The 27,692-nt window shown below is 38.2% G+C and overlaps 1 protein-coding gene across 1 annotated transcript; it reads right to left on the reverse strand.

Annotated features, from left to right (window-relative positions):
* Nucleotides 1-836: 836 nt before the first annotated feature.
* On the reverse strand, nucleotides 837-26,967 carry ADSL (adenylosuccinate lyase). Its single transcript, XM_083366404.1, has 13 exons — nucleotides 26,662-26,967; nucleotides 16,354-16,557; nucleotides 14,422-14,466; nucleotides 12,999-13,078; nucleotides 11,812-11,983; nucleotides 10,766-10,812; nucleotides 10,124-10,214; nucleotides 9,516-9,585; nucleotides 8,830-8,977; nucleotides 6,933-7,023; nucleotides 2,997-3,086; nucleotides 2,073-2,249; nucleotides 837-976 (listed from the first exon to the last, which is right to left on the reverse strand). Exons 1-13 carry the CDS (start codon nucleotides 26,821-26,823, stop codon nucleotides 890-892), a joined length of 1,464 nt encoding a protein of 487 aa, XP_083222530.1. The 5' UTR covers nucleotides 26,824-26,967; the 3' UTR covers nucleotides 837-889.
* Between the last annotated feature and the right edge of the window lie 725 nt (nucleotides 26,968-27,692).

The following is a 27,692-nucleotide window of genomic DNA, read 5'->3' on the forward strand; positions in this document are numbered from 1 at the left end:
GAGTTGCTATAATAAGAACTATATTAGCTTAAATATGAGACAATAAATGTTAAGGGAAAAAAGAGGAAATATTTGATGTTGTAACTTGAGATTTGTACTAAAGATTTTGTTATCAAACTGTTGGTTAACCCAGCCACCACATTGCTTTTTAAATACTTAAATGTAAAATTGGAAAATTAATAAAATATTATAAAGAAATAAATCTCCTGAACTGAGTTTATCACCTAAAATGTAACAAAGAGTGAAGTATACATTCAGTCATTCGGGCTCATTTTAAAAAGCAGAAGTGTGTATTTGCACACAGATAACTATATGGCAGCTGAGGTGGAAATGCTAAGTTCCAGGCTACCATAGTTTTTACACAGCTCTGAACATATGTTGAAAAATTTGTAGGGTTCTGTTACAAGAAGATGCAAAGTCTTCCTAAAGTGTGCTGATCAATCATTAGCCTTCTACAAAAGACAGAAGCTTCTCCACCAGCACGTAGAAGAAATTGGAGAGTTGAATCTATGCTTTTCCAAAGATCAAGAATTGTAATTTTAACTGTTTCCTTGCTGGAACTGTCTTATTGTTTACGTCAGCCATTCTCATCTTGTGGCTGACAAACTGAATAGATTATGTATCAAGAAACACTTGACAGACTTCTTACTTTGCTTGAGACTTGCAAATGCAAAACTAGCTGTGTTATTTTGGCCTGACAAGTTTGTAAACATCTGAAAGTTTGTAATTACAATGTTAGCATTAATTCATCTTCATATGTCTTCAGAAGTCTGCAACACAATAATTTTCAGCCCTACAGCAGAACCATCAAATAGTTCACGTTAAACTGATTTAATTCTTAAAAGTATTTTATTACTCTTTCTGCACAAGCCACCCATAAACTACTGATTCAAAGAGACAGTTCTATTTTCACATCCATTTTGCTCTGATAAGGGATCAGTGCTGGTTTGACTTCTTCATTCAGGAACCTTGCCACCTGTTGTGAAGAAACAAGATCTAGTTTGAGATCCAATGAATATATAACCTTTTACAATTTGCCATGTTTTTATCACCATATGAAAACTATCTAGAAGTGACCACCCTGACATTTTACTTTGTCTTATATATTCTATAGGAGCATGTTTTAAAGAGTCCTGGAAGTTCAGGTGGTCCAGAATTTTGCAGTCATAGAACAGCTGAGCAACTCCGATAGAGCAGTTTCACTGACTGCTGGCTTATTTATACAGATACAATTCAAACTCCTGGTTCTAAAATAAACCTCTATAGAACTAAATTTCAACAATACTTGGAAGCAAGCTTTTTGAAAGATACAAAGATATCTTAAGATTTAAGATATTTGTAAAAGATCCTTCTCTTGAATTTGGGTATCATTGGAGACATATATGGGGAAGTACAAATTGCAACTACTTTGGAGCTGCTTTAAAATTTGGAAAATTAACTTGTATTGTTTTTCTATCATTAGACAAAGACAATTTTATTCACACAGTTATACTATGATAAACTGCTTTGGCTGCTGATTTGGATTTTAACTGGTTGGACCAGTGTCTGTTTCCACTTTACTGATGAGTTCTAATTACAGTTTAATTGTTTTTGAAAGTAAGTTTTTCAGCTTTCATTCTTTTTTATTCTTAGTCCCTTAACTGCTATTTTTGTTGAAAAGTGAGAAATGATTTCAATATATAAAATTGTATAAATAAAAAAGTAACAACAATATTGCTCATTGTTATTAAATAAGACTTTATATAGAAAGTATACAGTAGGCTGTTTTTGGTCTATCAATCTGTATTAAGCCAGTATAGCAAGGTAGAATAAGTAATTTAGAATAAAAAGTCCAAAATACATTAGGATAAAATGAAATAGCAATAGATTACCCAAGAACTTAAGAGGAGGAGATTTGGCTAAAAAAGATTTGGCTAGTCTAAAAAAACAGATTAGCATATCAATTTTAATAAGAGTAAGAGTAAATCTGAATTGGGACATAACAGTCGTGGATTAAAAAAAAAGCTTTCTTTAGGAAAGCTAAAATTAAGAGCAATCTAGTAAGGACACTAGCTTTTTCTGTTTTTCCCTACCTGTTGGGAAGCACGACCAGTGAAGGATGTGGGCTGCAAGAGAGTTTCCAATTGCCCATGGATAGGGCTAAAATAAGGATCAGCATGAATTCGTGCAATGAGGTCATTATCACCTCCTTCTTGCTTCACAACAGCAGCTGCCTGCTGGGACAGAACCCTTATCTTCTCGTGACATTCCTAAAAGGTAAAAAATGGACAAAGTGTTAGTCCTAAGCTAGGAAAATGCTACATCCCATTATTAATACAGAGTTTAGGAAGCTCATCCTAGGTAGCTCATCTTACAAACAGGATTTGAGCAGTATGAGAAGGCTATTGCTATATTCTCTCTCCAGTGATATCCCAAATGGTTATCAGATTTAATATATTTTTCTTTTTAATTTACAATGTGCAATGAGACAGTAAAAATACTTCTAAAACTCTTTATTGTTTTTTTTAGAAGAATTTAAGTTAAAAACCAGTCAAAAACTTACAGTGTGCAAGGTTTTTTCCAGACCATATCAGTAGGCAAATATTAGAAAAAAACAGGATAGAGAAGAAACAAAATAATTCTGCAGCTCATTCCAAATGGAGATTGAAAGTCAGAATTATGTGCTCCTGGCATCAGACTGCTATCTATCTTTAGGGATTACAAAATGAACTTACCTATCGACCAAACTCTGAAAAAAACAAGTATTTTTAGGATAATTTATCTTTTGCTATGTGCAATACACATAGATGTTTTGAACTGATAGAGAAGAAAAATGAAGAAATAGTGTGGTTATTTATATTAACAAGGGTGAAGAATAATTTGATCTACTGGTATCAAATAGGTTGAACCAAGTATAGTAATTTAAGAGCTGATTTCCATAAACTTTTTATAACTTCTCTGTTTCTTGTATGTCTGTTTCTTAGGAGCTAATAACTAAGCACATATAATTTACTCACCTGGCGATTTCCCCCAGCTTTCACCATAGCCATGATGATATTTTCTGTGGACATGAAAGGCAACTCTTGTTCTATATGCCTTGCAATTACCTAAAAAATATGATGTAAATCTTTATATACTGGATTGTTAATATGGTTTTCTTATTCTTAATTATTTACTTATTCAGCAGATGGAACATAGCCCTATGATAAAACACATTCTTTTTTTTTATGCAGAGGATCTCAGTGGGTAGGAAGGAAACTGCAGAGTCTTGGATCTTTTTTCCCTTTTTATGACCCTTTAATCCCTTTGTTTTGGGGTGGAGTCGGGGCGACTGAGTGGAGCTGAGTATTTACTAGCCAAATGCCCTTCCTGACACCTATGCGGAGTTCACAACAGATATTTTCTCTTTGCGCCCTGATAGAGAAAAATCTGCCACTGCCTAGGATTGAATTCTCAACTTTCTGAGTGGGAGGTGAGCGCCTTCACGTCTAGGCCACCATGCCACTCAACTGCAGAATATTAGATAATGATTATATTTCTAGATAACATGTTCCTCAATACAAGCTTAGAAAATTAACCACAGAATAGGTGCAGATAGTTTCTTCAAAGCAAAAAATAACAGGTTGTTTCTATGCAACAAGCCAGCTTTCCCTCTATTTGAAATGTACATGATAAATGCAGAAATTAATAACTCAGAAACTGCTTCAGTTGTTATTTTTGTCTCAGCGAGATAGTTTCATACTTCAACTGAATTCTATGACCTTTTAAAATACCTGAAATCATATACTTGTATTTATTATTTTACACATTTAAATAAAAAGTCAATTTAGTAAATGTCATTGTTTGGATCAGTACTTTTTTTCTAAAAAGGTGCTGGAACTCAGAGGTGCTGTCACTGGGAGCAATGCCGGTGTCTTGCTACGGCATCGCCGCCTATCCTTTGCACCCCCGCCCCTGCGGCTCAGAGCCACATGCCGCGGGGATTCCCCTCCCCACAGCTGCCATGGGGATTCTCCTCCCCACAGTTGCCACGTCGCGGCCCATGCTGAGCCCCCACCTGGAGCTGCTCCAAACCCCGATCCAGAGCTGTGTTCCTTGTGGCAGCGGTCTCCGGCGCCAAACAGGTGATGGCCTCCAGCATCGGCACTCATTCACTTACTGTCCCGTTGCTTCCAAATGCAGTAAGTGAGTGAGCGAGCAAGTGGCGTTTGGAAGTGTTTGGAACCGATGGGGCAGTAAGTGAGTGAGTGAACGAGCAAATGGTGTTTGGAAGCACTGAGGCAGTGAGTGAGTGTGTGAACGAGCAAATGGCGTTTGGAAGCGACGGCAGTAAATGAGTGAGTGAACGAGCAAATGGCGTTTGGAAGCGACGAGGCAGTAAGTGAGCGAGCAAGAGGCCTTTGAAAGAGACGGAGTGAGTGGGGGAGAGACTGAACGAGGTGCCTTTGAAAGAGATGTAGGAGTGAGTGAGAGCAACTGGAGGCTTTTGTGAGCAAAGTGTGAGTGAGTGGGGGGGGCTTTTGTGAGCGAAGGGTGAGAGAAAGGGAAAAGTGAGGGGGAGAAGGGAAAAAGAAAAGGCACTGACTTCTGACTTCCTCTGTTACAGGAGTAGAAGGAAGCATTAACATTGAACCTCAACTTTTTGCTTTTCTATAATAAACTAGCCATTTCTATAACAATAAATGAATCTAACCAATGAAACCCAAAATACCCTCCCCCCCTTTTTTTAGTCATCAAGTTTTTGATACCTTGTTAAGCACTGGTGGTGCTTGAATATTGTCATGTCCTAAAAGTGGTACAATTCTGAAAAGGTTGAAAAGCCTAAATTGTTTATTGCCATCCTATTTGAGATGGTATAGTTGGGCAGTAGGGAGAGGTGCAAAGTTCCTGCCTTCGCTGCAGACAACTTGCCTGTGCAACGTTTGCCGGTCGGGTCTTTTGGCGTGCTCAGCAGCAATTCCTATTGGCTTTCAAAAGCCAATAGGCCAGGCGTAGGCACCCTTGGCTCTCTTATGACTCGTGGACTTCAACTCCCAGATCATATTACATAACATAACATCAACTGGGAGATGTTAAACTGTCCTTCTGTTTCTTTCCTTCCCAAAAATTGTGTTAATGAGTCCTCTCTAAGCTCTGCTGATCAGCTTGTCCTGGATTGTTTTGCCACAAAACGGAATGGTTTGCAAGTTGCAGTTGAGACACCCCATTTCATTTTAGATATATCACATATAATTGAAGATTGTAATTAGTTGCGTGTGCACGTTCAGCAAGTGTGATGTATTTGTGCTGGCATTTCTAGGCCTCTTTCCAACCACATCCAGAAAAATTTGTTACAAACATTGGTATTCTCAAGGCCATGTTTGGTATTTCCCAGCAATCTGTTACTGGAAGGAAAAAGCAATCCCTGCTGTGTTACTGATCCCAGAGAAGCATTTGCATGTATGCAGGTATCCTTAGAGTGCCATAATTATGGATGAAAAATATTGGTTGCAAAATTGGCATTTCTGGATGTAATACAGATATTTTGGACTTATTTTTGTTTCTTTGCACGTTTGATATTTTTAAAAAGGCATATGCTACTTATGCACATATGTAACATCTTTTGCTAGGATACATGACCACTGCTTTTCCAGAATGTGAAAAATGAAAGATTGTGACTAAACAAAATTTTAATGTACAGATAATACCACCAGAAATTATTTTAGCCTTTTTAATAAATGTTGTTATTGATGTTAAGCTCACCATGGAAAACATCATATATTGTTATGTATATACTAGGTTAATTAATTAAAGACTGAAGTGCAACATAACTAGATTCTAAATAATCTATTTTTCAAAACACACAACAGTCCAAACAGTAAAAGTAAAGTCCAAATTAAGAATACTTCATTCTTAAGAATTGTTTAATTTAAAGTGGTTTAGTTGTAATACATGGTTATAGATTCAAAATAGTTTTCAAGAGTATGTACAAAAGATACTATTTTTTTTTCCTAGCATCAGCTAAATTAGACATATTACATTGAGAAAAATGTTTCTCATTTCTTCCCTGTTACCTTTTTGATTTCAGTGCAGAGATGTTAACATAGGAAATATATTTTGTTATCTAATTTTACCTTCCAAAAGACAGAAGGAGATGAAAAATGTGAGGTTCTTTCCTGTTGGCTTTTTTGAATTAGCTGTTTTAGTTTCTAAAAGTTTAGTTTCTAAAGAAGTAACCTTGTAAATAATTTTAATATCCTCCTCTAGTGCAGGGTAGGCAACCTTGGCTCTTTTATGACTCAAGGACTTCAACTCCCAGAATTCCTGAGTCAGCATGGCTCAGCTTGAAAACCTCTCTCTTTCTCCTCAGCGTGGCTGGATCAGGATTTCTGGGAGTTGAAGTCCATGAGTCATAAAAAAGAGCCAAGATTGCCTATCCCTGCAATAGGCTTTTGAAAGCCAATAGAGGGAGCTTTTTTTTGGGAAAAAAAAGGTGCCGGAACACCGTTCTGAGCGTTCTATGAGAAAAAAAGCCCTGGTTTGGATGATTTGGTAAGGAATCCTATCTGGAATCTGCCTAATATTACTCACAGTCTTACCACGCAATACAATTGCTGCATCTCTAATTAAGGTTGTCAAATAACATAATAAAAGAATTTGGTAACATTGTTTTTAAAGATTTCTTATAGCCCAATGCTGTAAATGGGATGATGGTGTACAACTTTATTTTAGGAAATTCTTTCCATATCAGTTCTTCCTCTGGAGCATACTGATCTTGCTATTTCAGGAGTATTCTAGGGTCTTCTGGAAGTCAGTCTTCCAAAAGAGAAATGGTTCTTGATGGATAGGCCTGTTTTGTATCTGGATTATAGTTATAATCACCACAAATGGCATCTGGCATGGAGGATTAAATTCTACATATTTCATTTAGTGGAAAAGTGAGTGTTCACTGTCCCGCTGCTTTTACTTCTTACCTTAGGGTATACTACAAGTCCTTCAGAGATATTTTGCAGGGTACTGAGTATAATATCAGCAGTGAGGAAAGCCTCAGGTAAACACACACGCCTGTAGAAAAAAACAGTACAAGGATTACAAAAAGCAACAGCTCAGTGTTTGTTACAGGTAATCCCCGAGTTACAAGAATTCACTTAACGCTCGTTCAAAGTTACATGATTAGCGTCCCCTAGTACTTACGAGCAATTCTTGAAATTACGACTATTACAGCACCACAGCAGTCGTTTGCCCTTATGAGTGACCGCAGAGGCTCTGCAGTACAGTATTCACCCTATTTTCTTCCTCACAACTGCTTCCTCCTCCCTTCCTGCCACACTGGAATCCTTTACCTTGCAAAATCTGTCTCCTCTCGCTACGGTTTCTTTTCTTTGAGGGAGAGGAGAAAAGCTTGCAAATGCTTTTCGTGCTGACAATGGAAGCTCCTGGGTGCCGTAATATCGCGCGAGTTCAAACACCCATTCTTTGCAAAAGAGATCATGGCCCTGGAAGCTTCCATTCTCCGGGGGCGGGGAGAGAAGTGTTTGCTTCATTTACACACCTATGCAAAGCATGGAATCAGAGTCGGCTGGGTGCAGGAACCAATACGGTCAGTGGCCCGGCTGAGCTGTTTGAGCCGGACTTAGTTTGAGGGCAGGAACGAAGCCTTCAAATGAGTGGGGAGGCATTGTGGAGTCAGGTCCCTTGCACCCGCATCCAAGCCGGGAGTGGCAGCAACCACCTGAGCAGCCATGATCTCCCTCCCAGCCAGCCAACCAGCCACCTTGCCTGACCTAGTTTTTGTCTGGCCAGCCAGCAGACACAAACCCACCGCTCTTCTCCTCATTCAAGTGGCAGCAGGAGCTTGGATTTCTGAGCTCCATCTGAGTAGAAGAAAGTGGAGGCGCAGCAGGAAAATTTCTCACAAACAATAAGACCCAGGTGCGCTGTTTGCTTGTGTGTGCTGGCCTTATTGAGAGCAATCCTGCTGCTGTGCCTCCGCTTTCCTCCACTCAGATGGAAGGGTGGTTCAGAACGAAGCAAATCACTGCGTTTTCAAGCATTACATTCACACTCAGATGGAGTTCCTCATCTCCCCAAGATCTCCGTTCGGATAAAAGGTGTTTGAGCAGCAGCAGCTTGAGTTTCTCTGCTCTGTCCAAGTGAAAATGAGCACAGGCGTACAGTAGGATTGCTCTCAATGAGGCTGGTGCACACAAGCAAGCAGCGCACCCACAAATTCTTGAGAGCAATCCTGGTCTGTGTCTCCATTTTTTTCCTTTGGGACGAAGGAGAGAAACTCAAGCCGCTGCTCCTCAAACGCTTTTTATCCAAACCCAGACGTGAGAGAGACTGAGATTTGAGCAGCAGCAGCTTGAGTTTCTCCGCTACCAATTCCGATACCAATTGTGGTTGTAAGTCAAGGATCTGTACTATTTTGCCCTACTCCCTGCATATTTTAGGAGCCCTGGTTGTGCAGTGGTTAAACTGTGATATTGCAGGCAAACTCTAGCCATAGCCTGAAATTTGAATCTGGCTGGGCTCAAGGTTGACTCAGCCTTCCATTCTTCTGAGGTCAGGAAAATGAGGACCCAGATTGTTGGGAACAATATACAAATAATGCTTCTACTTGTAAACCGCTCAGAAGGTGGTATAAAGTGCTTTGGGGTGGTAAATGCTAAATGCTATTGCTATATTAATTACTATAATATATTAATAAGTAGTCAGTGCTATAGAAAAAGTAGTCCAGTTGGAAGGATGGGCTACTTTTACCTTCAGGCCTGGATGGCATAGAGCATGTTACAGTCAACCATATTTTTCTTGTAATTAATTTCCTCCTATAACTTTCAAATACATCAAGAGCATCTCTTAAGTATGTACCTGTTTGCACTGTCATCCAATGTTCGCTCAAACCATTGTACAGAGGCTGTTTGAAGGGGATCCAGGACAAGAATCATAAGATGGCGAGCTAGACTGCAACAACGTTCTGAACGCATGGGATTCCGTTTATAAGCCATGGCACTTGAACCTTTAAAACATTTTTAAATAATTGCTCATCATGAGACAGAACAGTGAAAATGTAAAACGCTGTAAAAACTAAAAGCCTCAGCTGATTGCAGTGCAAATATGGAACACAGTTTGCTTTTTCTTCGGAAAGGATGTAAGGAATCATTGTGTTCAAAGAATGAAAGAAGCATTCTTTAAAGGTGCATACTTATGGCTTCAAAGCTATAAATCAATAAACTTCAGATTTTCAGGGGAGATATAATTTTTCCTTTGACAACTTGCCAATAAAGCAGTAAGTTTAGATATATATTAAATGGCAATGTAAATTCCATTAAATTTCAGTAGAACATATTTGTATTCTTCTCTGCAATATTTTTACATAAAAATTATAAAATTAAATTGTCAGGAAATCATTTCTAACACTTGCTAAGTACTGTAATAATTTATTTTAAACTTCTGATTATGTTAAATAAAGATGTTATAGATAGACCAATTTAAACAGTGCTGAGCAAGTTAAATAAAGTAAGGAGAACAAAATCTTATTTTTACTCAGTGCTTACCAATTTGTTCTTTCTCAAAAGGTTCCTCTATTTCTTTGAGATTGGCCAGAAGGCGAATATCAGTACATATCTAGAAAATAATAATTAATATAAATTCACAATAATAATAATCTTAAAAGGAGTACCATTTCCACTGATGGACATTTACATTTTTAGAGGGAAGAGTCAGGCAAATGACCTTAAACTGTATCTTATTTATTTATTGGACTTATAAGATTGAAACTATTTAAAGCTCAGAGGTTGTGCTTTATCATCATCTTCAGGGGCCCTGGCAAATGAAATGACACAGTGATATCTGCAATGTACTAATACTACAATGATTAGTCCATGTTTGGGGAGGATGGGGGAGGTCCACTAAAATTGGTGCATCTCCAAGGCTCAATGAACTTTTCTAGAGGCTTGTAAAGAAGCAAACAAAATCATGCTACCAAAGTTTAGTATTTTATTGTCAGATGGAGCTACTTAATCCATAATTTGTTCCAATGTCTTTCACTACTGGTCACCATGGCTGGTGCTGCTATGAGTTGTAATTCAGCAAAATCACAAAGCTACTCATTTGCTATCCATACATTAGAACTTCTCTCTACAATAATTGTACATGTTCTTACCTTATGTACAGTTGCCCCAAGACTTGCTAGAACAGAGAGAACTTCAATATCTACTTTGCGACTATATGTTTGTCCTGTGATGATATAAGCCCTAAAATCAAATATAAAGTAATATGAAGTTCAAAGAGACCTATGCCTATGGAAGACTGAACATGCAAAAATGCATGAATATCATACCAGATTCATTGGTTAGTTGATTTTTAAATTATATTAGCCTTGAATAAGCATGACATGACATAGAAAAAAATGTCTGGTTGTACAATTCAAATTTGAACGCAATAGGCAGCAGCTAAACATAAAATTAGAATGCTGTAACAACTATTTATAGGTATACTTCAAAACAAGGCCTAACATTAGTAGGAATTATTAGCTGTACAACATGATCATATTGCACGGTTGCTAATTTTTAGAAAGCAAAAGGTCCTGGCTAATTAATAGAATATATATATATATAAAATCCCAGATTCAGGTCTTAGTATTTCAAGAGAAGATTTTGTCTGAAATTTCAAAAAGCCTCCAGCAATCTGTGTAGGCCATGCATTGCTCTGTTTCCAGTTAAGAAAGTCTCCTATACTCCTTAGAAAGTTATGCTTAAACATATCCTTAGTATTAAAGGGTGGGGTTTAAAAAATATATATATACCGCTTAAATCCCGCCATTGCAGTCACAAGTCTGTCCAGCTCCTCCACCTTAGGAAAAAAACCAGACAGGAACCTCAGAATACAGTGACTGAAAAGAAGATCATGTTTATGCTACCCAGATAGTTTCCCTTTTAACACCATTCTAATATTTTATAGATGAAGTGGCAGGTAGTCCTTGACTTACAACAGTTCGTTTAATGACCGTTCAAAGCTACAACGGCATTGAAAAAAGTGATTTATGACAGATTTTTGCATTTACAACCGTTGCAGCATCCCCATGGCCATGTGATCAAAATTCAGATGCTTGTCAACTGACTCGTATTTATGACCGTTGCAGTGTCCCTGAGTCATGTGATCTCCTTTTGCAACCTTCTGACAAGCAAACTCAATGGGGAAACCTGATTCACTTAACAACCCTGTTACTAACCTTAACAACTGCAGTGATTGACTTAACAAAGATCTTAGCAACAGAAATTTTGGGCTCAATTAAGGTGGGGGACTACCTGTACTATCTTGTAGGCAACTCCTTTACTGCCTGCACTTCTGGTTCACCGTAGCATTTCCAGACCGAGAAAACGTTATCCTAGACCGTAAGGTTCTGGGATGTGGCCAGAATGAATCCACAGTTTTTATTTATTTACTTTTTATTTATCAAATTTAGAAACCGCTCAGCTCACTCACAGAGATTCTGGAAGGTGTACAAATTATTAAAAACATAAAAATGATATGTAAAAATCATGTAAGAGGCAACAATATTTAAAATTTAACATGAAAAAATAAAATAAAACGTGGGTCAGAGGCCTAACCAGCCCCACGGCTCAGTGCTCCTCTGGGAATACATTCTCATCTTTTTTTCTTTTTCTTTTTACTAATCTTGATAGTATTCATTTTGCTGCTTCTGACATTGTTTTTCAATGTTTTCTTCCATGCTTGTAAGTGGGTTTATATATTGCCTTTATCAATGTTTATAAGGCAGTATATAATTCTTAACATATAAATACTTAATTAGAACACATTTAAGTGAAAGGCCAGTGCATCCTTACTTACTTTACTGTGATCCCCTTCAAAAAGCTGCAAAAAGCTGGCCTGGGTGCCAGTTGTGCCTTTCACTCCACGGAATCTTAAGTCATCTCGTGTTCTTTCAAGATTGTGAAGGTCTGTGCAGAGATCTTGAATCCATAAGCAACAACGTTTACCTACAGTGGTTAGCTGAGCAGGCCTAAAACATCACAAAGACAATTATTTAAGGACAAGTGCATAAAAGTTAATGTTATTACAAAATGACTATACTTGCTTTTCCTAGAGCAGTTCCATTTTAGTTATAAAGGTAAAGGTTCCCCCGCACATGCGTGCTAGTCGTTTCCAACTCTAGGGGCCGGTACTCATTTCCGTTTCAAAGCCAAAGAGCCAGCGCTTGTCCGAGGACGTCTCCGTGGTCATGTGGCCGGCATGACTAGAAGCCAAAGGCTCACGGAACGCTGTTACCTTCCCACCGTAGTGGTCCCTATTTTCCTACTTGCATTTTTACGTGCTTTCAAACTGCTAGGTTGGCAGAAGCTGGGACGAGTAACAGGCACTCACTCTGTTACGCGGCACTCGGGATTCAATCCACCAAACTGCCGACCTTCTGATCGACAAGCTCAGCGTTCTAACCCACTGAGCCACCCTGTCCCTATCTTAGTTATAGGATCTGGTAAAAACAAACCATGACCTTTTAACTTAATAACAGCTATTTTTTAAATTAAATAAGAACCTCTAGATTTGAAGACTTATGGAAGGGATATTAAGTATTTTACATAATTGCTAATTAAACAGTAGCATATTTTATATGCCACTGATTTAAACATATTGGAAAAAATTAAAGAATTATAGAACATGTGCAGCAAAAGACTATGTTATAGAAAAAATGGCAATTCATAACAGATTACTGAATTGGAATTTAGTGAAGGAAATAAAAGCATGGCTGATTTTATTGTGTTTAGATGAGTTATATTCTTGTTACAAATATTTTAATCAGACTAAATATGATTTACAGCATTTTTGCAAACAGATAAAATCTTTATGTTGAAAGCCCCTGCCCTTATTGAAATTCAATAAATTAGGGATGTACTCATAAACTTTACTGTCCTTAATCATGCCCCATAGAAGTTGAAAGCCACTGATGCATAAAATAGATGAAACAGAAAAAGTAGCAGTCATATTATTAAGTAATAAAAATCTAAATAATTACTTACTGGTAGTGAGTGAAGCCCAAAGTGGGCAAGTTGGAATACTTTTTAGCAAAATCTGCCAGACGATTGATTATTGTGGCAAGCTATAATGAAAGTGAAGAATAACATACATGAAAATAAGGGAAGCAATATCATCATCATCATCATCTCATTTAAGGCAGCCTACATGGTTCATCTTCACTATGTATATGGACAACGAGGAAAAGCCATTTAAATCATTTTGCACAATAGTTTCTCCCCAAATTTAAGCCTTCCACGCTGGCTGGAAATGAAAAGAATAGTTCAACATTGTTGTGTTCAACAAAGTTTTTGCTTAGAAGAAGAGATGTCAGAGCATGAGAATAAAGCTGTTTTGATCAAAGACTCAAGTCAGAAAGTAGAGGCTGAGTGGAAGACTGAACGTTCGAGAGTTCCCAGCTGCAAGTCAGACTTCTTGAGAGAAAAATCATCCTACAGAATAAAAATTATAATGAATATTGGCTGACCTTGGACAGGGATGACTACTAGGACCTTTATCAGAAGTTTAAACAGTTGCTAGAAACATTGGTTTAAATTGACTTGTATCTCACTGCTTGGAATTTCAACTGTCATTTGTTTTCTTGGAAATCTCAATGCCAGCATGGATCAAACCCTCTTATAAATCTAAGGTAAGATCTCCCCTGGCCCTCAACCCTTCCACAAGAGCTAAAAACCAGGCTCTGACCATCGGCCTGGGATCCAAATGGCTATGCTGGAGGCAGTTGCTAGACTGATGGAAGACTCCAACCTTCTCCTTGTTCTCTGCTCTCTACTCATCCATCTTTCTTTTTTGGTAATCACATAGTTGTATTTCTTGTGTTCTTTTTCATTGTTTATTTTATTACTCTATTATCTTCTGTTCTGCTCACACTTTTTTCATTGCTTTCTTTTTATCGTTGTAAGCCACCTAGAGTAGCCCCATGGTGAGAGGAGGCAAATAAATTAACAAATAAAATAATAATAATCCCTCTTGCATCTGGTGTAATACTGTAGTTTTGGATGCTTAGAGTAGTTTGAATAACTCCTTAGAATTAGTGTGCCTTCAGGATGAATTTATTGGTTCACAACTTCAATTATCTATATTTTCTCCTACAAGTCCATGAAGCAGAACACAAATCTGCAGGGGCCCCAATGGGTATCAAATGCATTAAGGTGTAACAAATAGAGAAGAGCATAAAATATTTAACCAATTATTAGTACTAATTAGTAAAGGCTCAAGTCAGAAAGTAGGGTTCTATTCCCCTTATGTACTTCATAGAAAATCAAGAAATGTCCTGAATCTGCTCTTTTCTCCTGAATGTTTTGCCATTCCCTTAGAATCTGTTTCTATTTCTATTTGTAGAGTTAACTTCAGCAAACAGCCATTAGTCAATCTATAGCACCTGCCTTATGAAAAAATGCATGTTACCTTGGGAAGAAGCAGGTTGAATCCATCTCGAAGTACTATCAAATCCTAATAGAAAGAAAAATTTTAGAAAGTCAGATACAACTTTGTTCAATGTGATTGCTGAAATTTACTTTTCAGTGTGAGTTGCAACTGTATAATTACCGTAACAATAAATATCTTTACAAAATGTAAAATTTCAATGAACTTAAATGCTCAGATAAATATTGATACATCTAGTGTGAATAAGATTGCAGTATAAGCACTTAACAAACTGCCAAATGATTTAGATTTAAATTAGATTTAATGGGATTTTAAAAAACAGGATAAAATTGTGCTAAATAGAGAAAATGGGAACTCCAAAGAACTTAATCAATTCATTTCTGAGGACATAGACAGGTGCCTATATCTGAGCTGGATTCTTCAGGAATAGGAGCAGATGAACTGAGACAAATAAAGGCAAAAGAACTGACAAACTAGCAAAAAATGAACACTCCGGGCTAAGTAAAAAAAGCACAGGTCATCTTCAATTTAAGATCATTGATTTAGAGACTGTTCAAAGTTACAATAGTGCTGAAAAAAATGACTTACAACTGGTCCTTAAACTTACAGTAATCCCAGCATCCCCATGGTCACATGATCAAAATCCAGTCATATGACCACTAGCATGCATTTATGATGGTTGTAGCATCCTCAGGTTATGTGATCTCCATGTGAGATTTTCCTAGCTGGCTTTCAACAAGCAAAGTCAATGGGGGAAGCTAGATTCAGTTAACAATTACTGTGATTTGTTTAATGACTGCAGCAAAAGAGGTCATAAAATAGGGTGCGATTCCCTTCACTCCACCTTACTTAGCAATGGAAGTTCCAGTTGCAACTGTCACAACCCCAGAACTACCTGTAGGCAATTTATATTTAGCTGGAATTTGCGCCTAATAGCTGGAAAATAGCCAGCATAACTCTAGTAGTGATAAATGATAGAGAGAACGAAAAAAGTAATCAAGCTTCTTGAAAAAGGAGTCTTCTGAAAAGCAGCCAACATAATTTCTGTGAACAGGTCCCATTAACATTCCAAACAAGGAAGCAGACAGAGCCAATCCAAAACATATTGGACTTTCAAATAGCTTTTGCCAAAGTCCCTCCTCAAAGGCCTTAAGCAAACTCAGCAACCAGGAGGAAAAGGACTGATGCTGAACTAGTAATTGGTTTAAGAACAGAACATAGAGAATAGAACTAAAGAGGCTGATTTTCTCATTGGAAAAATGCACAACAGTTTTACAAGTCTGAATGTGCTTCCCCTCCTCCCTCTCTTTAGCTTTGTGGAAATTAGGGAGGGGGCTTATCTGAGATGTTTACTCAAGTTACATTTCTACCCCAGAATCAGACTCCTTTTATCTGGCCATCTCCTGGTTATTGGCTCTTCTTCCCATCCCTCAAGGCCATTCCCTCTGCCTCAACTCTGTTCAACAGAACTGGAACTCAAGATAGTTCCAGTCACTCTTGAACACAAATAGTTCAAAAGGGATGTAATAAGTAAAATTTTTCAAGTAGGAAATATACTTGCTAATAAAGTATTAATATTTTAGCATTAGATCCTTCCATGCCATGAAGCATATTGGATAGATGTATTAACACAATACATCAAATGTATATAGCTGTCCATCTCAGGAGAAGTAACTCTGGTGGCATACAATACCCAATAGAAAACAATACATATATAAAAACAGGTATTTAAAAATAAAAATTAACATTAAAAATTGAGAATTGAAACTAAAATAAATACAACCCCAAGCAGAAGGAGTAAGTACATCCTCCTCAATAGTGAAGCCATATAAACAAGAATCTGGTTCCTTGGGACCCCCAGGCCTAGTATCATAACCAAGTCTCAAGGAACTTCTGGACCATCAATAAACAGATTGATTCAATAAATATATTTATTTTGGGGTGTTATTTTACCGTATTATCTCCCACATAACAAGAAGTTGCTCCAAGGTGAATGATTCCTGCAGCTTTTGGACAATAATGGGCAAATGTATGGACATGAGCCATTACATCATGACGCAATCGTTTCTCTTCCTCTGCTGCCATTCTGAAGTCTATGTTGTCCAGATTTGCTTCCATTTCCTTTATTTGCTCATCTGTGATGGGTAGGCCCAATGACTAAGGGGAAAAAAAGTTTCTTAAATTAGAAGGTGTATGATCCTCAATTTAAGGCAGCCAACAGAACGAAAGTAGTTACTTTGGAATTTTATTTTCTGGCAGAAATAACTTGTCAATTTTCAAAATTAACTAAGAAATCATAATTTAGCTACAAATTACCAAGTAGCAGAGGACAGCCCTTCTACTTTACAATTTGAGTATTATTTCTACTTATATAATTTAATGTAATATAAGTAACCCTCTTCTAATAACCATTCATTTAATAATGGTTCAAAGTTGCAATAGCTTCAGAAAAAGTGAATTGCAACCCATTCTTGAAGTTATGACCATCACACCATCTCCTTGGTCACGTGATTACAATTCAGGTACTTGGCAATGGTCTCGTATTTACGACAGTTGCAGTGTCTTAAGGACACATGACCACATTTTATGACCTTCTCAGCCAGCTTCCAACAAGCAAAGTAAATTGAAGAAGCCAGATTCACTTAATGATGCATGGTTCACTTAATAACCATATGATTCACTTAATGTGCGGTGATTTCCTTAACAATTATGGTAAAATGGTTATCAAATCTGGCCATATGATGATTCATTTAATGGCTGCATTGCCTAGTCACTAAAATTCTGGTGCAATTGTGGTTGTAAGTCAAAGACTACCTGTGGCTAATAATCAGACATAGAACATTTATTTATTAAACTTAAATGCTGCCCATCTCTCCTAGAGGTGACTCTAGGCAGGCTATAATCAATGAAAGCAATATGAAACATTAAAACAATAAATAGAACACTAAAATTGATATAAAAATTAACAAAGATGGGAAGGAAGGGGGCAAGAAGCACACAGGGAGGTCAGGGGTCCTCACTTAGTCCAATAACCACTTTCAGAATGAAATGCTCCCATTGGCCAGTTGGCAGAGCCAAATTTTCAGGACCTTTTGGAAGGCCAAAAGGGTAGATGTGGGTCTCACCTTGGGGGGGGGGGAGATAATATTCCAGAGGGCAGGAACCATGGCAGAAAAGACTCTTATTTATCCCAAATCAATATGACCTGTTACCATATAAATATCCCAGGATTTCTAGTAATTTTATTGAAAATTGCCATTACAACAGTAAAAGTACAAAAATAATAAAAAGAAAAACAGAAGCTGCAGAAAAGAAAGAGAAAAGGAACAAAGAAAATAATAAAGGAAAAGAAATGTATGAATAATTTCGTTTTACCATCACATATAAAGAATTTTAGTAACTTAGCATTTCTCTTAAAATAGTTAATGCTACCATTCAGATTTGGTGCATCCAAAATGTCTTTACATTAAGTTGGAATGTTTCTCATATGTAAAAGGAAATAAGATATTCCTTGATGTCTTGATAGCAAGATAACATTTTTCTCCTATACTTAGTTCATCATAACTCATAACTTAGTTCATCATAACTCACTATTGACACCTTGCCTCTTGCTGTCCTGGGAGGAAAGACCACCTTGTAACAAGTGATTATGTTGTATTTATTACATGTTGCATTTATTTATTAAATATATTATGGCCACATAGTCCAGAAGATTCTGGGTAGCCTATAATAGACAAATATACAATTAAAACAGCAAAAACCATAAGACAAAATGTGACCACCTGGTCTAAAAAGCAATTTTTTTTAAAAAAAATGACAAGGATTCCATAGATCTTAAGAGGGTGCTATATATATTTCTTAAGGGGAGGGGATGCTGTTACAGAGACCAGAGGAATGACAGAGAAGATGACAATGTATCCACAATGCAGTTTAAACCTAGTCATATTTTATTATATAGCCTCTTTTATAAAGAGTAGAAATTATTGAAACTTTTTAATTGACATTCTAGGGCAGGGGTAGGCAACCTTGGTTCTTTTATGACTCATGGACTTCAACTCCCAGAGCATAGCTGGCTCAGGAATTCTGGGAGTTGAAGTCCATGAGTCATAAAAGAGCCAAGGTTGCCTACCCCTGTTCTAGGGTGCACAGATTGCTTTTATATTAAGCTACTGCTGCCTCATCAATAGAATTCTACATCCTTAGCAATGGCCAAATTCTGTTATCCTGCATTTAAGGTCAGAAGTCCATTTCTGACCCAGCAACATAAATACTTTGTTCCTGGATAAGAATTTTAGCTTAGTTCAGTTTTCTTTCTGCCTGGCATTTTCTTGGCAGTAAATTGAATAACAAGAAACTCCCCTCCCCAATAACTGAAATCACATTCTCCAATGACAAATGAAGGGGGCAACTTTTACTAACAATTTAGCAGAGCCTTGTTGGAACAAACAGGTGCACATGGTGTTTTTTTCTCAGTTTGAATCTGAAGATCAAGACCAGAGTTGTGACTTCTTGGGAATGCAGATAGTTAAAAATAACAGATTCCCTTTTCGAATTGGGGCACAATATATAAAGCAATGGTGCTTTAGGACAAATAAAATAGGTAACATAAAACTGAGCTGAAACGGGCTCTCAAAGGCCTTCTGACTTAGGGTATGGAAGAAATAAAGAATTCCTAAATTCTACTGCATTCAGTGTATGCTAAACAGAAACTGTAGGAGTCTGGTATAATTTTTCCCAACCTGGTGCCCACTGAACATCTCAATTTACAACTCAATTGTTGACAGGGAAGTATAAGCAGGGTAATACTACAAGCAAAAAACTATATTATGGAAGGCTAGAATAGCGTGAGGAGGATTTGTCTGGCTCTCATTTGCTTTGTTACATTATATATCCCTAAAACTGCTGGCAAAGTTCTTTGTTTTGAAGAATCCTTTAAATTTCCAGCATTACACTCTTACTGCAACTTTAGGACAGTTCAGGGGTGAAACTCAAGCAGAAAATAAACAATGGATCAATCAGAAAGTTTAATGAATCTGTAGAGAGGGGAGGGGGAATTTAGACTGCAAAGGATGCCATGACTCCCCCAAACTTGCCCATCTAAAACAAATGCTCCATGAATTTAAGGAAAATATACTATTTATGAAGATTTCAGGCAAAGGAACTTATCTTAACAGTGGCTCAACTATTTAATATTTAATATTTGGAATAGAAGATAAAGTTAACTTTATTAACTTCTGTTTTACAAAATTTGTTTCTGAAATGAAATATATATATATACGGTATATATATATATATATATATATATATATATATATATATATATATATATATATATATATATATATATATATATATATATATATATATATATATATATATAAAGGTAAAGGTTCCCCCGCACGTGCGTGCTAGTCGTTTCCGACTCTAGGGGCCGGTGCTCATCTCCGTTTCATAGCCGAAGAGCCAGCGCTTGTCTGAGGACATCTCCGTGGTCATGTGGCCGGCATGGCTAGCACGGAACGCTGTTACCTTCCCACCGTAGTGGTCCCTATTTTTCTACTTGCATTTTTACGTGCTTTCGAACTGCTAGGTGGGCAGAAGCTGGGACGAGTAACAGGCGCTCACTCTGCTACGCGGCACTCGGGATTCGACCCGCCGAACTGCCGACCTTCCGATCGACAAGTTCGGCGTCCTAACCCACTGAGCCACCGCGTCCCTTATATATATATATATATATGATTTGAATAAAGCAAACGTTTTAGTTATTTAAATGTGATGATAAGAAAAGCATAAAAATGTATTTTGAATGAGAGTTAAAGGATTAGATCTACTGAATGGAATGCTTAAAGTTTAAATAAATTAAATACATTCTCAGCTATGGTCAAAAAGAATAAGAAATTGAGGGAATAAATATATATAAAATTAGGAGGGATAAATATTTTAAGATGTTATTTTTTGTATCTCAGTGCTTTTGTCTTTTTCTTTTTTCTCCTCGTTTTTCTCTCTCTCCTCTTTTCCTTTTTCTTTCTACTTTTTTACTTATTGATTAAGAAATATAAAAGTATGAGAGGGCTTATATGGAAAAAATAGAATTAAATCCACCAATGTAAATGTAGTTAATTGTTGAAAAAATTGTCACTAGTAAGAATATTTAGAATTTGGGGGGAGAAATAAACTGAAATAAGCACGGTAACAGGATTTACGATAAGGCAACTAAAATGACAAATAGGATTATTGAAAAAACTATATACTTATTTATTGTTAATCAAAATAATGAGAATTGTCTTAATCTAATGTTTTGCAAATAAAGATACTTTGGGGAAAGGGGAAATCAAATGAAATTTACATATGGAATATAGATTATAGAAATCAATTGTTAAACATTGTCTTATAAATGTTACCCAGACAACATACTGTTTACAAATTACTGAATGATTTTATGTTATGTTAAAAAATACCAATAAAATATATACAAAAAAAGAACAGCTTAATATTATAAACAGTTGAGAAATTATGTTTTGTTGTTGTTGTCAGCTGCAAAGTCATGTCTGACCCATTGCAACCCCATGGACAATGTTCCTCCAGGCCTTCCTGTCCTCTACCATCTCCTGGAGTCCATTTAGGCTCACGGCTACTGCTTCAGTGACTCCATCCAGCCACCTCATTCTCTGTCATCCCATTCTTCTCTTGCCCTCAACCTTTCCCAGCATTAGGCTCTTCTCCAGTGAGTCCTTCCTTCTCATTAGGTGGCCAAAGTATTTGAGTTTCAATTTTAGAATCTGGCCTTCTAAAGAGCAGTCAGGGTTGATCTCCTCTAGGACCGACCGGTTTGATCGCCTTGCAGTCCAAGGGACTTGCAGGAGTCTTCTTCAGCACCATAATTCAAAAGCTTCAATTCTTTGGCGCTCAGCCTTTCTTATGGTCCAACTTTCACAGCCATACATTGCAACTGGGAAGACTATACACACTTGACTATACACACTTTTGTTGACAGGGTGATGTCTCTGCTTTTTAGTGTGCTGTCTAGATTTGCCATTGCTTTCCTCCCCAGGAGCAAGCGTCTTTTAATTTTTTGGCTACAGTCCCCATCTGCAGTGATCTTGGAGCCCAGGATAATAAAATCTGTCACTACCTCCATTTCTTCCCCATCTATTTGCCAGGAATTGAGAGGGCCGGATGCCATGATCTTGGTTTTCTTAATGTTAAGTTTCAAGCCAACTTTTGCACTCTCCTTCTTCACCCACAACAAGAGGCTCTTTAGTTCCTCTTCACTTTCTGCCATTAGAGTGGTATCATCTGCATATCTTAGGTTGTTGATGTTTCTTCCGGCAATCTTAATTCCAACTTTTGATTCATCTAGCCCTGCCTTTCTCATGATGTGCTCTGCATATAAGTTAAATAGGCAGGGTGACAGTATACAGCCTTGCTGGACTCCTTTCCCAATTTTGAACCAATCAGTGGTTCCGTATCCAGTTCTCACTGTTGCTTCTTGACCTGCATATAGGTTTCTCAAGAGACAAATAAGATGGTCTGGTACTCCCATCTCTTTAAGAACTTGCCACAATTTGTTGTGATCCACACAATCAAAGGCTTTAGCATAGTCAATGAAGCAGAAGTAGATGTTTTTCTGGAACTCCCTAGCTTTCTCCATGATCCAGCATATGTTGGCAATTTGATCTCTAGTTCCTCTGCCTCTTCGAAATCCTGCCTGTACTTCTGGTAGTTCTCGATCCACATACTGCTGGAGTCTAGCTTGTAGGATTTTAAGCATAACTTTACTAGCATGTGGAATGAGTGCAATGGTGCGATAGTTTGAACATTCTTTGGCACTGCCTTTCTTTGGAATTGGAATGTAAACTGATCTTTTCCAATCCTGTGGCCACTGTTGAGTTTTCCAAATTTGCTGGCAAATTGAGCGTAGCAATTTTACTGCATCGTCTTTTAAGATTTTACTCAGCTGGAATACTGTCACCTCCACTAGCTTTGTTGTTGCTCAGCTTTTCTAAGGCCCACTTCACTTCACATTCTAGGATGTCTGGCTCGAGGTCAGTGACCACCCCATTGTGGTTATCAGGGACATTAAGCTCACTCTTGTATAGTTCTTCTGTGTAATTTTGCCACATCTTCTTAATCTCTTCTGCCTCTGTTAGGTCCCTGCCATTTTGGTCCTTTATCATGCCCATTTTTTGCATGAAACGTTCCCTTCATCTCTCCAATTTTCTTGAAGAGATCTCTGGTCCTCCCTATTCTATTGTTTTCTTCTATTTCTTTGCACTGTTCATTTAAGAAGCCATTCTTATCTCTTCTAGCTATTCTCTGGAATTCTGCATTCAATTGGGCGTATCTTTCTTTTTCTCCCTTGCCTTTCGCTTCCCTCCTTTTCTCAACTATTTTCAAAGCTTCCTCAGACAGCTATTTTGCTTTCTTGCAAAATATGATTTAATTCATACCTGAATGGCCTAGTGCTTTTCCCTACTTTATTCAGTTTAAGCCTAAACTTTGCAACAAGAAGCTCATGGTCTGAGCCACAGTCAGCTCCTGGTCTTGTTTTTACTGACTGTATAGAGCTTCTCCATCTTTGGCTGCAGAGCACATAGTCAATCTGATTTCTGTGTTGACCGTTTGGTGATGTCCATGTGTAGAGCCGTCTCTTTGGTTGTTGGAAAAGAGTGTTTGCTATGACCATCGTATTCTTGACAAAATTCTATCAGCCTGTGCCCTGCTTCATTTTGTACTCCAAGGCCAAACTTGCCTGTTATTCCGGTTATCTTTTGGCTTCCTACTTTAGCATTCTAATCCCCCATGATGATAAGGACATCATTTTTTGGTGTCAGTTCTATAAGGTGCTGTAGGTCTTCATAGAACCAGTCAATTTCATCCTCTTCAGCACCAGTGGTTGGGGCATAGACTTGGACTACTGTGATATTGAATGGTTTGCCTTGGATTCGAACTGAGATCATTCTGTCATTTTGGGGATTGTATCCCGGTATTGCTTTTCGTACTCTTTTATTGACTATGAATGCTACTCCATTTCTTCTGAGGGATTCTTGCCCGCAGTAGTATACCTGATGGTCATCTGAATTAAATTCACCCATTCCTGTCCATTTTAGTTCACTGATTCCTAAGATGTCGATGTTCAGTCTTGTCATCTCTTGTTTGACCATGGCCAGCTTGCCTTGATTCATGGATCTTACATTCCAGGTTCCTATGGAGAAAAAATCTTTACATCGGACTTTCCTTTCACCACCAGGTACATCCACAGCTGAGCGTCCTTTCGGCTTTGGCCCAGTCGCTTCATTCTTTCTCGCTCTACTAGTACTAGCCCTCTGCTCTTCCCCAGTAGCATATTGGATGCCTTCTGACCTGAGGGGCTCATCTTCCAGCGTCATATCGTTTTGCCTTTTGGTACTGTCCATAGGGTTTTCATGGCAAAGATACTGGAGTGGGTTGCCATTTCCTTCTCCAGTGGATCATGTTTTGTCAGAACTCTCTGCTATGACCTGTCCGTCTTGGGTGGCCCTGCACAGGATAGCTCATAGCTTCATTGAATTACGCAAGCCCCTTCGCCACAAGGCAGTAAACCATGAAGGGGAAATTATGTTTAGATTTTTGTTACTACCCTCCTGGCAAAAAAATGAACTATTTTGAAATACATCTGCTTCAAACCATTCTCTAATATGACATTGTAATGATTAATCTGAACACAGGCCGGGAAAACAGAAACTGCTGCGGGTGATGCAATTCACAGACTGCAACTCTGAGTGTTGACTTACCATTATCAAGTTATCTCGCAGCTACATATGAAATCTGTTTGCTTAAATCTGTTTTTATGTATTTAGAAAGTGTAGCTACGTCAAAACTGTTCTCCAGTTACAGTAATGATGGTAAAGAACATAATACAGATTTTCCAAACTTGTTTAGAAGTTTGAGAAAGAGGGTAGAAAAAATATTTATTAAGGACAATATACTTAGCCAAGGCTAACTGAAGTTTTAAAAATTCCTAGAACGAAAATGGGGAAGAATGAGAACCAACAGATAAAACCAGTTAATATTTCCTAACTATATGTATGCCTTTGAATTCCTACAAAACGTCTCTGCTCAGAGATCTTTGGGCTACATAAGAAGTATTGCTTAAACAATATGCTTGTTAGTGATATATTCTCTTATTCTAATAAAGGTTGTTTTATACAGGCGGTTCTTTAACAATTATTCGTCCAGCAACTGTTGAAGTTTATGATAATGCTGAATGAGTGGTAGCTATCCTCAGAGTTCTGGCTGTCAGTGTCCCCACAGTCATATTATTGTGATCTGGGAACTCAGCACCCAGCTCATGATTATAATGCAGCATCCCACGGTCATGTGATTGTCGTTTGTGAGCTTTCCTGCCAGCTTCCCACAAGCAAAGTCCACCAGGAAATCTGAAGTTAGTATCATGTGAGGTCCTTGCTTAATGACCTATGTGGTCATTTAATTATGGCATTTTGGATTGTCAGAATTACCATGGCTAAGTGGCACAATGACATGATGTCACCCTTTCCAACCTTGTTGCTTAATAACAGCAATTCTGGTCCCAATTGTCACTGTTTTTTTAAACATTACATACACAGTAAAATTATGACAGGAACAGACAATTCAGCGCAGGTGGAATTATCAAAAGATAAAAAAGTGAAACAATTTAGGAACATAATATAAAATTTAAGAAGCGATAGACAAGAAGAAAAGCAATCATGCATAGCAAAGAATGATACTTTGTTCAAGAACACTAGGACCTAACTGCAGAGTTGTAACTGTTTTACTAAGCAGGAAGTCCCAGCAAGAGCTCAGGACTTAACAACTCTACTTGACAGAACTATTTAATGGGATTATTACAAAAGATTGTCTTATTTCCTTTATGACACAATCTTATATAGTCATTAGAACTGTTAAATTTATAGTTAGGGTTGTCCAACTGAGAATATGTTTTATACACCACACTGCAGTTAGAATAGAATAAAACCTTTATTGTCACTTTAAATGTACACTGTTCAGCATACATTAAAATTAAATTTTGTTGCATTCAATTCTCAGAAAAATACCATTATGCATATACCCACATACACACACATACATGACACAAACATCACAGTCTAGTTTGAAAGTATACATATACATGGCAAAAAAAGGATCCTGCAAATTTACAAGACAGATGGCATAAGGAACAAAGCTGTTAAAGAATCTAGTTCTGCTATAAATGCTTCAAAACCTCCTCCCAGAGGGGAGCAACAGAAACAGACCATGAAGTTGGTGTGTGGGGTCTCTAAAAATGCTTCGAGCTCTAAACACATAATGCTTCTAAGCGGTATCCTAATAATGGGAAGCGAGCTTCCTATAATTTTCTCAGCTGTCCTTACCACTCTCTGTATGGACCTTCTACCTGAGGCACTGCTACCGCCAAACCGAACAGAGATGCAGTTTGTTAAAATGCTTTCAATCATCCCTCTGTAAAAAATGGCCAGGACAGAAGGAGAAAGATGTGCTCTCCTCCTCTGCAAGAAATGCAAATGCTGCTTTGCATGTAAAGCTGATTAATTCACCTAAACACGTTCTGTTTTATATTTTAGTACTCATTGTATGTCTCTGTATTCTATTCAATTGTACACTGTTTTATCTCTTTTTTATTTTATCTTATTTTATTGTATCTTACCTTACCTTATTTAATTGTGACTTATTGTGGCCAATACCCATTGTTTTGATATGGTCAAGAGAGTAATCAATACAGGGAAGCAGAACAAAATTAATGAGAAGGTGTACAAAAATTTTGGAGTGCCTTGTGCCTAATGTAAGGCTGTTTTTCCCCCATACCTGATGCCTTCCAGGTCAACTTCTACAATCTTCACCAAAATATACTGACCCCAGGTTCTGTATCGCCTACCCGGCTGGCAGGAAATTCTGGCCCGAAGCCCAACATCAGGCCTAGAAGTTACCGGATTGTAAGAAATGTGATTACAGTATTCGCTTCTGAGGGTTTCGAGTGGCAAATATGCATGAATGGAGCAAAGAGGGGCGGAAGAAGCAACGCTGATCGGCACAGCAACGCCAGTCCAAAAGCCTACGCTGCCCGCCACCCAAGCGATTGTCTGCCTCGCCATTTAAACACTGGCATACAGCATTAGGGCCATTTCTCCCGATGATTGATGACCGCTCAATAACAGCAAAGCGACCCTGAAACCTCTAAGCCCCAGTCTAGATCATCCTAATCTGGCAACCATGCGGGCCCCGCACCTTCTCAGCTTGGGCTAAGTAAAGCCAGAGCCTCCGCCAGGTGCTGAACTTCTTCCTCTCGCTGAAGTTATACGCCATGTCGGGGCTGGCATAGCGGGAGACGAGAGGGGAGCGGTAGCGGCCGAAGGCGTCTTCCTCGCCGGCGGGATTCAAAGAAGCCATCCGGACGGGCTGCAGCCGAGAAGACCCGTCGATCAAAAACTCAGCGGAAAGGCTGAAGTGCGCTGAAGGTCGGAATAAAAAGAGCAGCAAAAGTCCGCCCTCCGTTTGGCCTCCTACCTTTCCCACCCCTTCCTCAAGGCGAGAGATTGGTCCGGAACGAGCGATCGCCGCAGCGACCCCTGCTGCTTGGGCGGCGGCGCGTTCGGTATTGCTGCTCCCGAACGCCTTGGGGTGCGAGGAAACGAATAAAAGCAATGTTTGTCAAAAATTGGCAACTCTTAAGATGCGTTGAGTTCAGTTCTCAGAATTCCCCAGCCGGCATTGAAGCCCGCACATCTTAAAGTTGCCAAATTCTCCCTGAAATAAGGTAAATCCAGAATCCGCCGTATTTCTATCCCTGCTTTCTGAAGAGAGATGCTATTACTCAAAGCAGATGATAGAACTGTGTCTTTGGGGAATATATTTTCATTTGTGTATAGTGATAGGTTTTTCCCCCCCTCACTTGTCTCGCTTGTCTTTGAATATGATATGAAATTACCTAGGCAACTGTTATATCTCCACAAAGTTTCCTTCCTTCTCTCGCCTTTAACTCATTAGAAATACGGGTAGTCCTCGACTTACAACAGTTCATTTAGTGACAGTTTGAAGTTACAATGGCACTGAAAAAAGTGACTTATGACCGTTTTTCACATTTACAACCACTGCAGCATCCCTGTGATCACATGATCAAAATTCAGACGCTTGGCAACTGACTCATATTTTATAATGGTTTCAGTGTCCCGGGGTCATGTGATCCCCGTTTGCGACCTTCTGACAAGCAAAGTCAATGGAGAAACCAGATTTACTTAACAACCATGTGTCTAACTTAA

The sequence above is a fragment of the Vipera ursinii genome (assembly GCF_947247035.1).
Source record: "Vipera ursinii genome assembly, chromosome: 6".
Taxonomy (NCBI): domain Eukaryota; kingdom Metazoa; phylum Chordata; class Lepidosauria; order Squamata; family Viperidae; genus Vipera; species Vipera ursinii.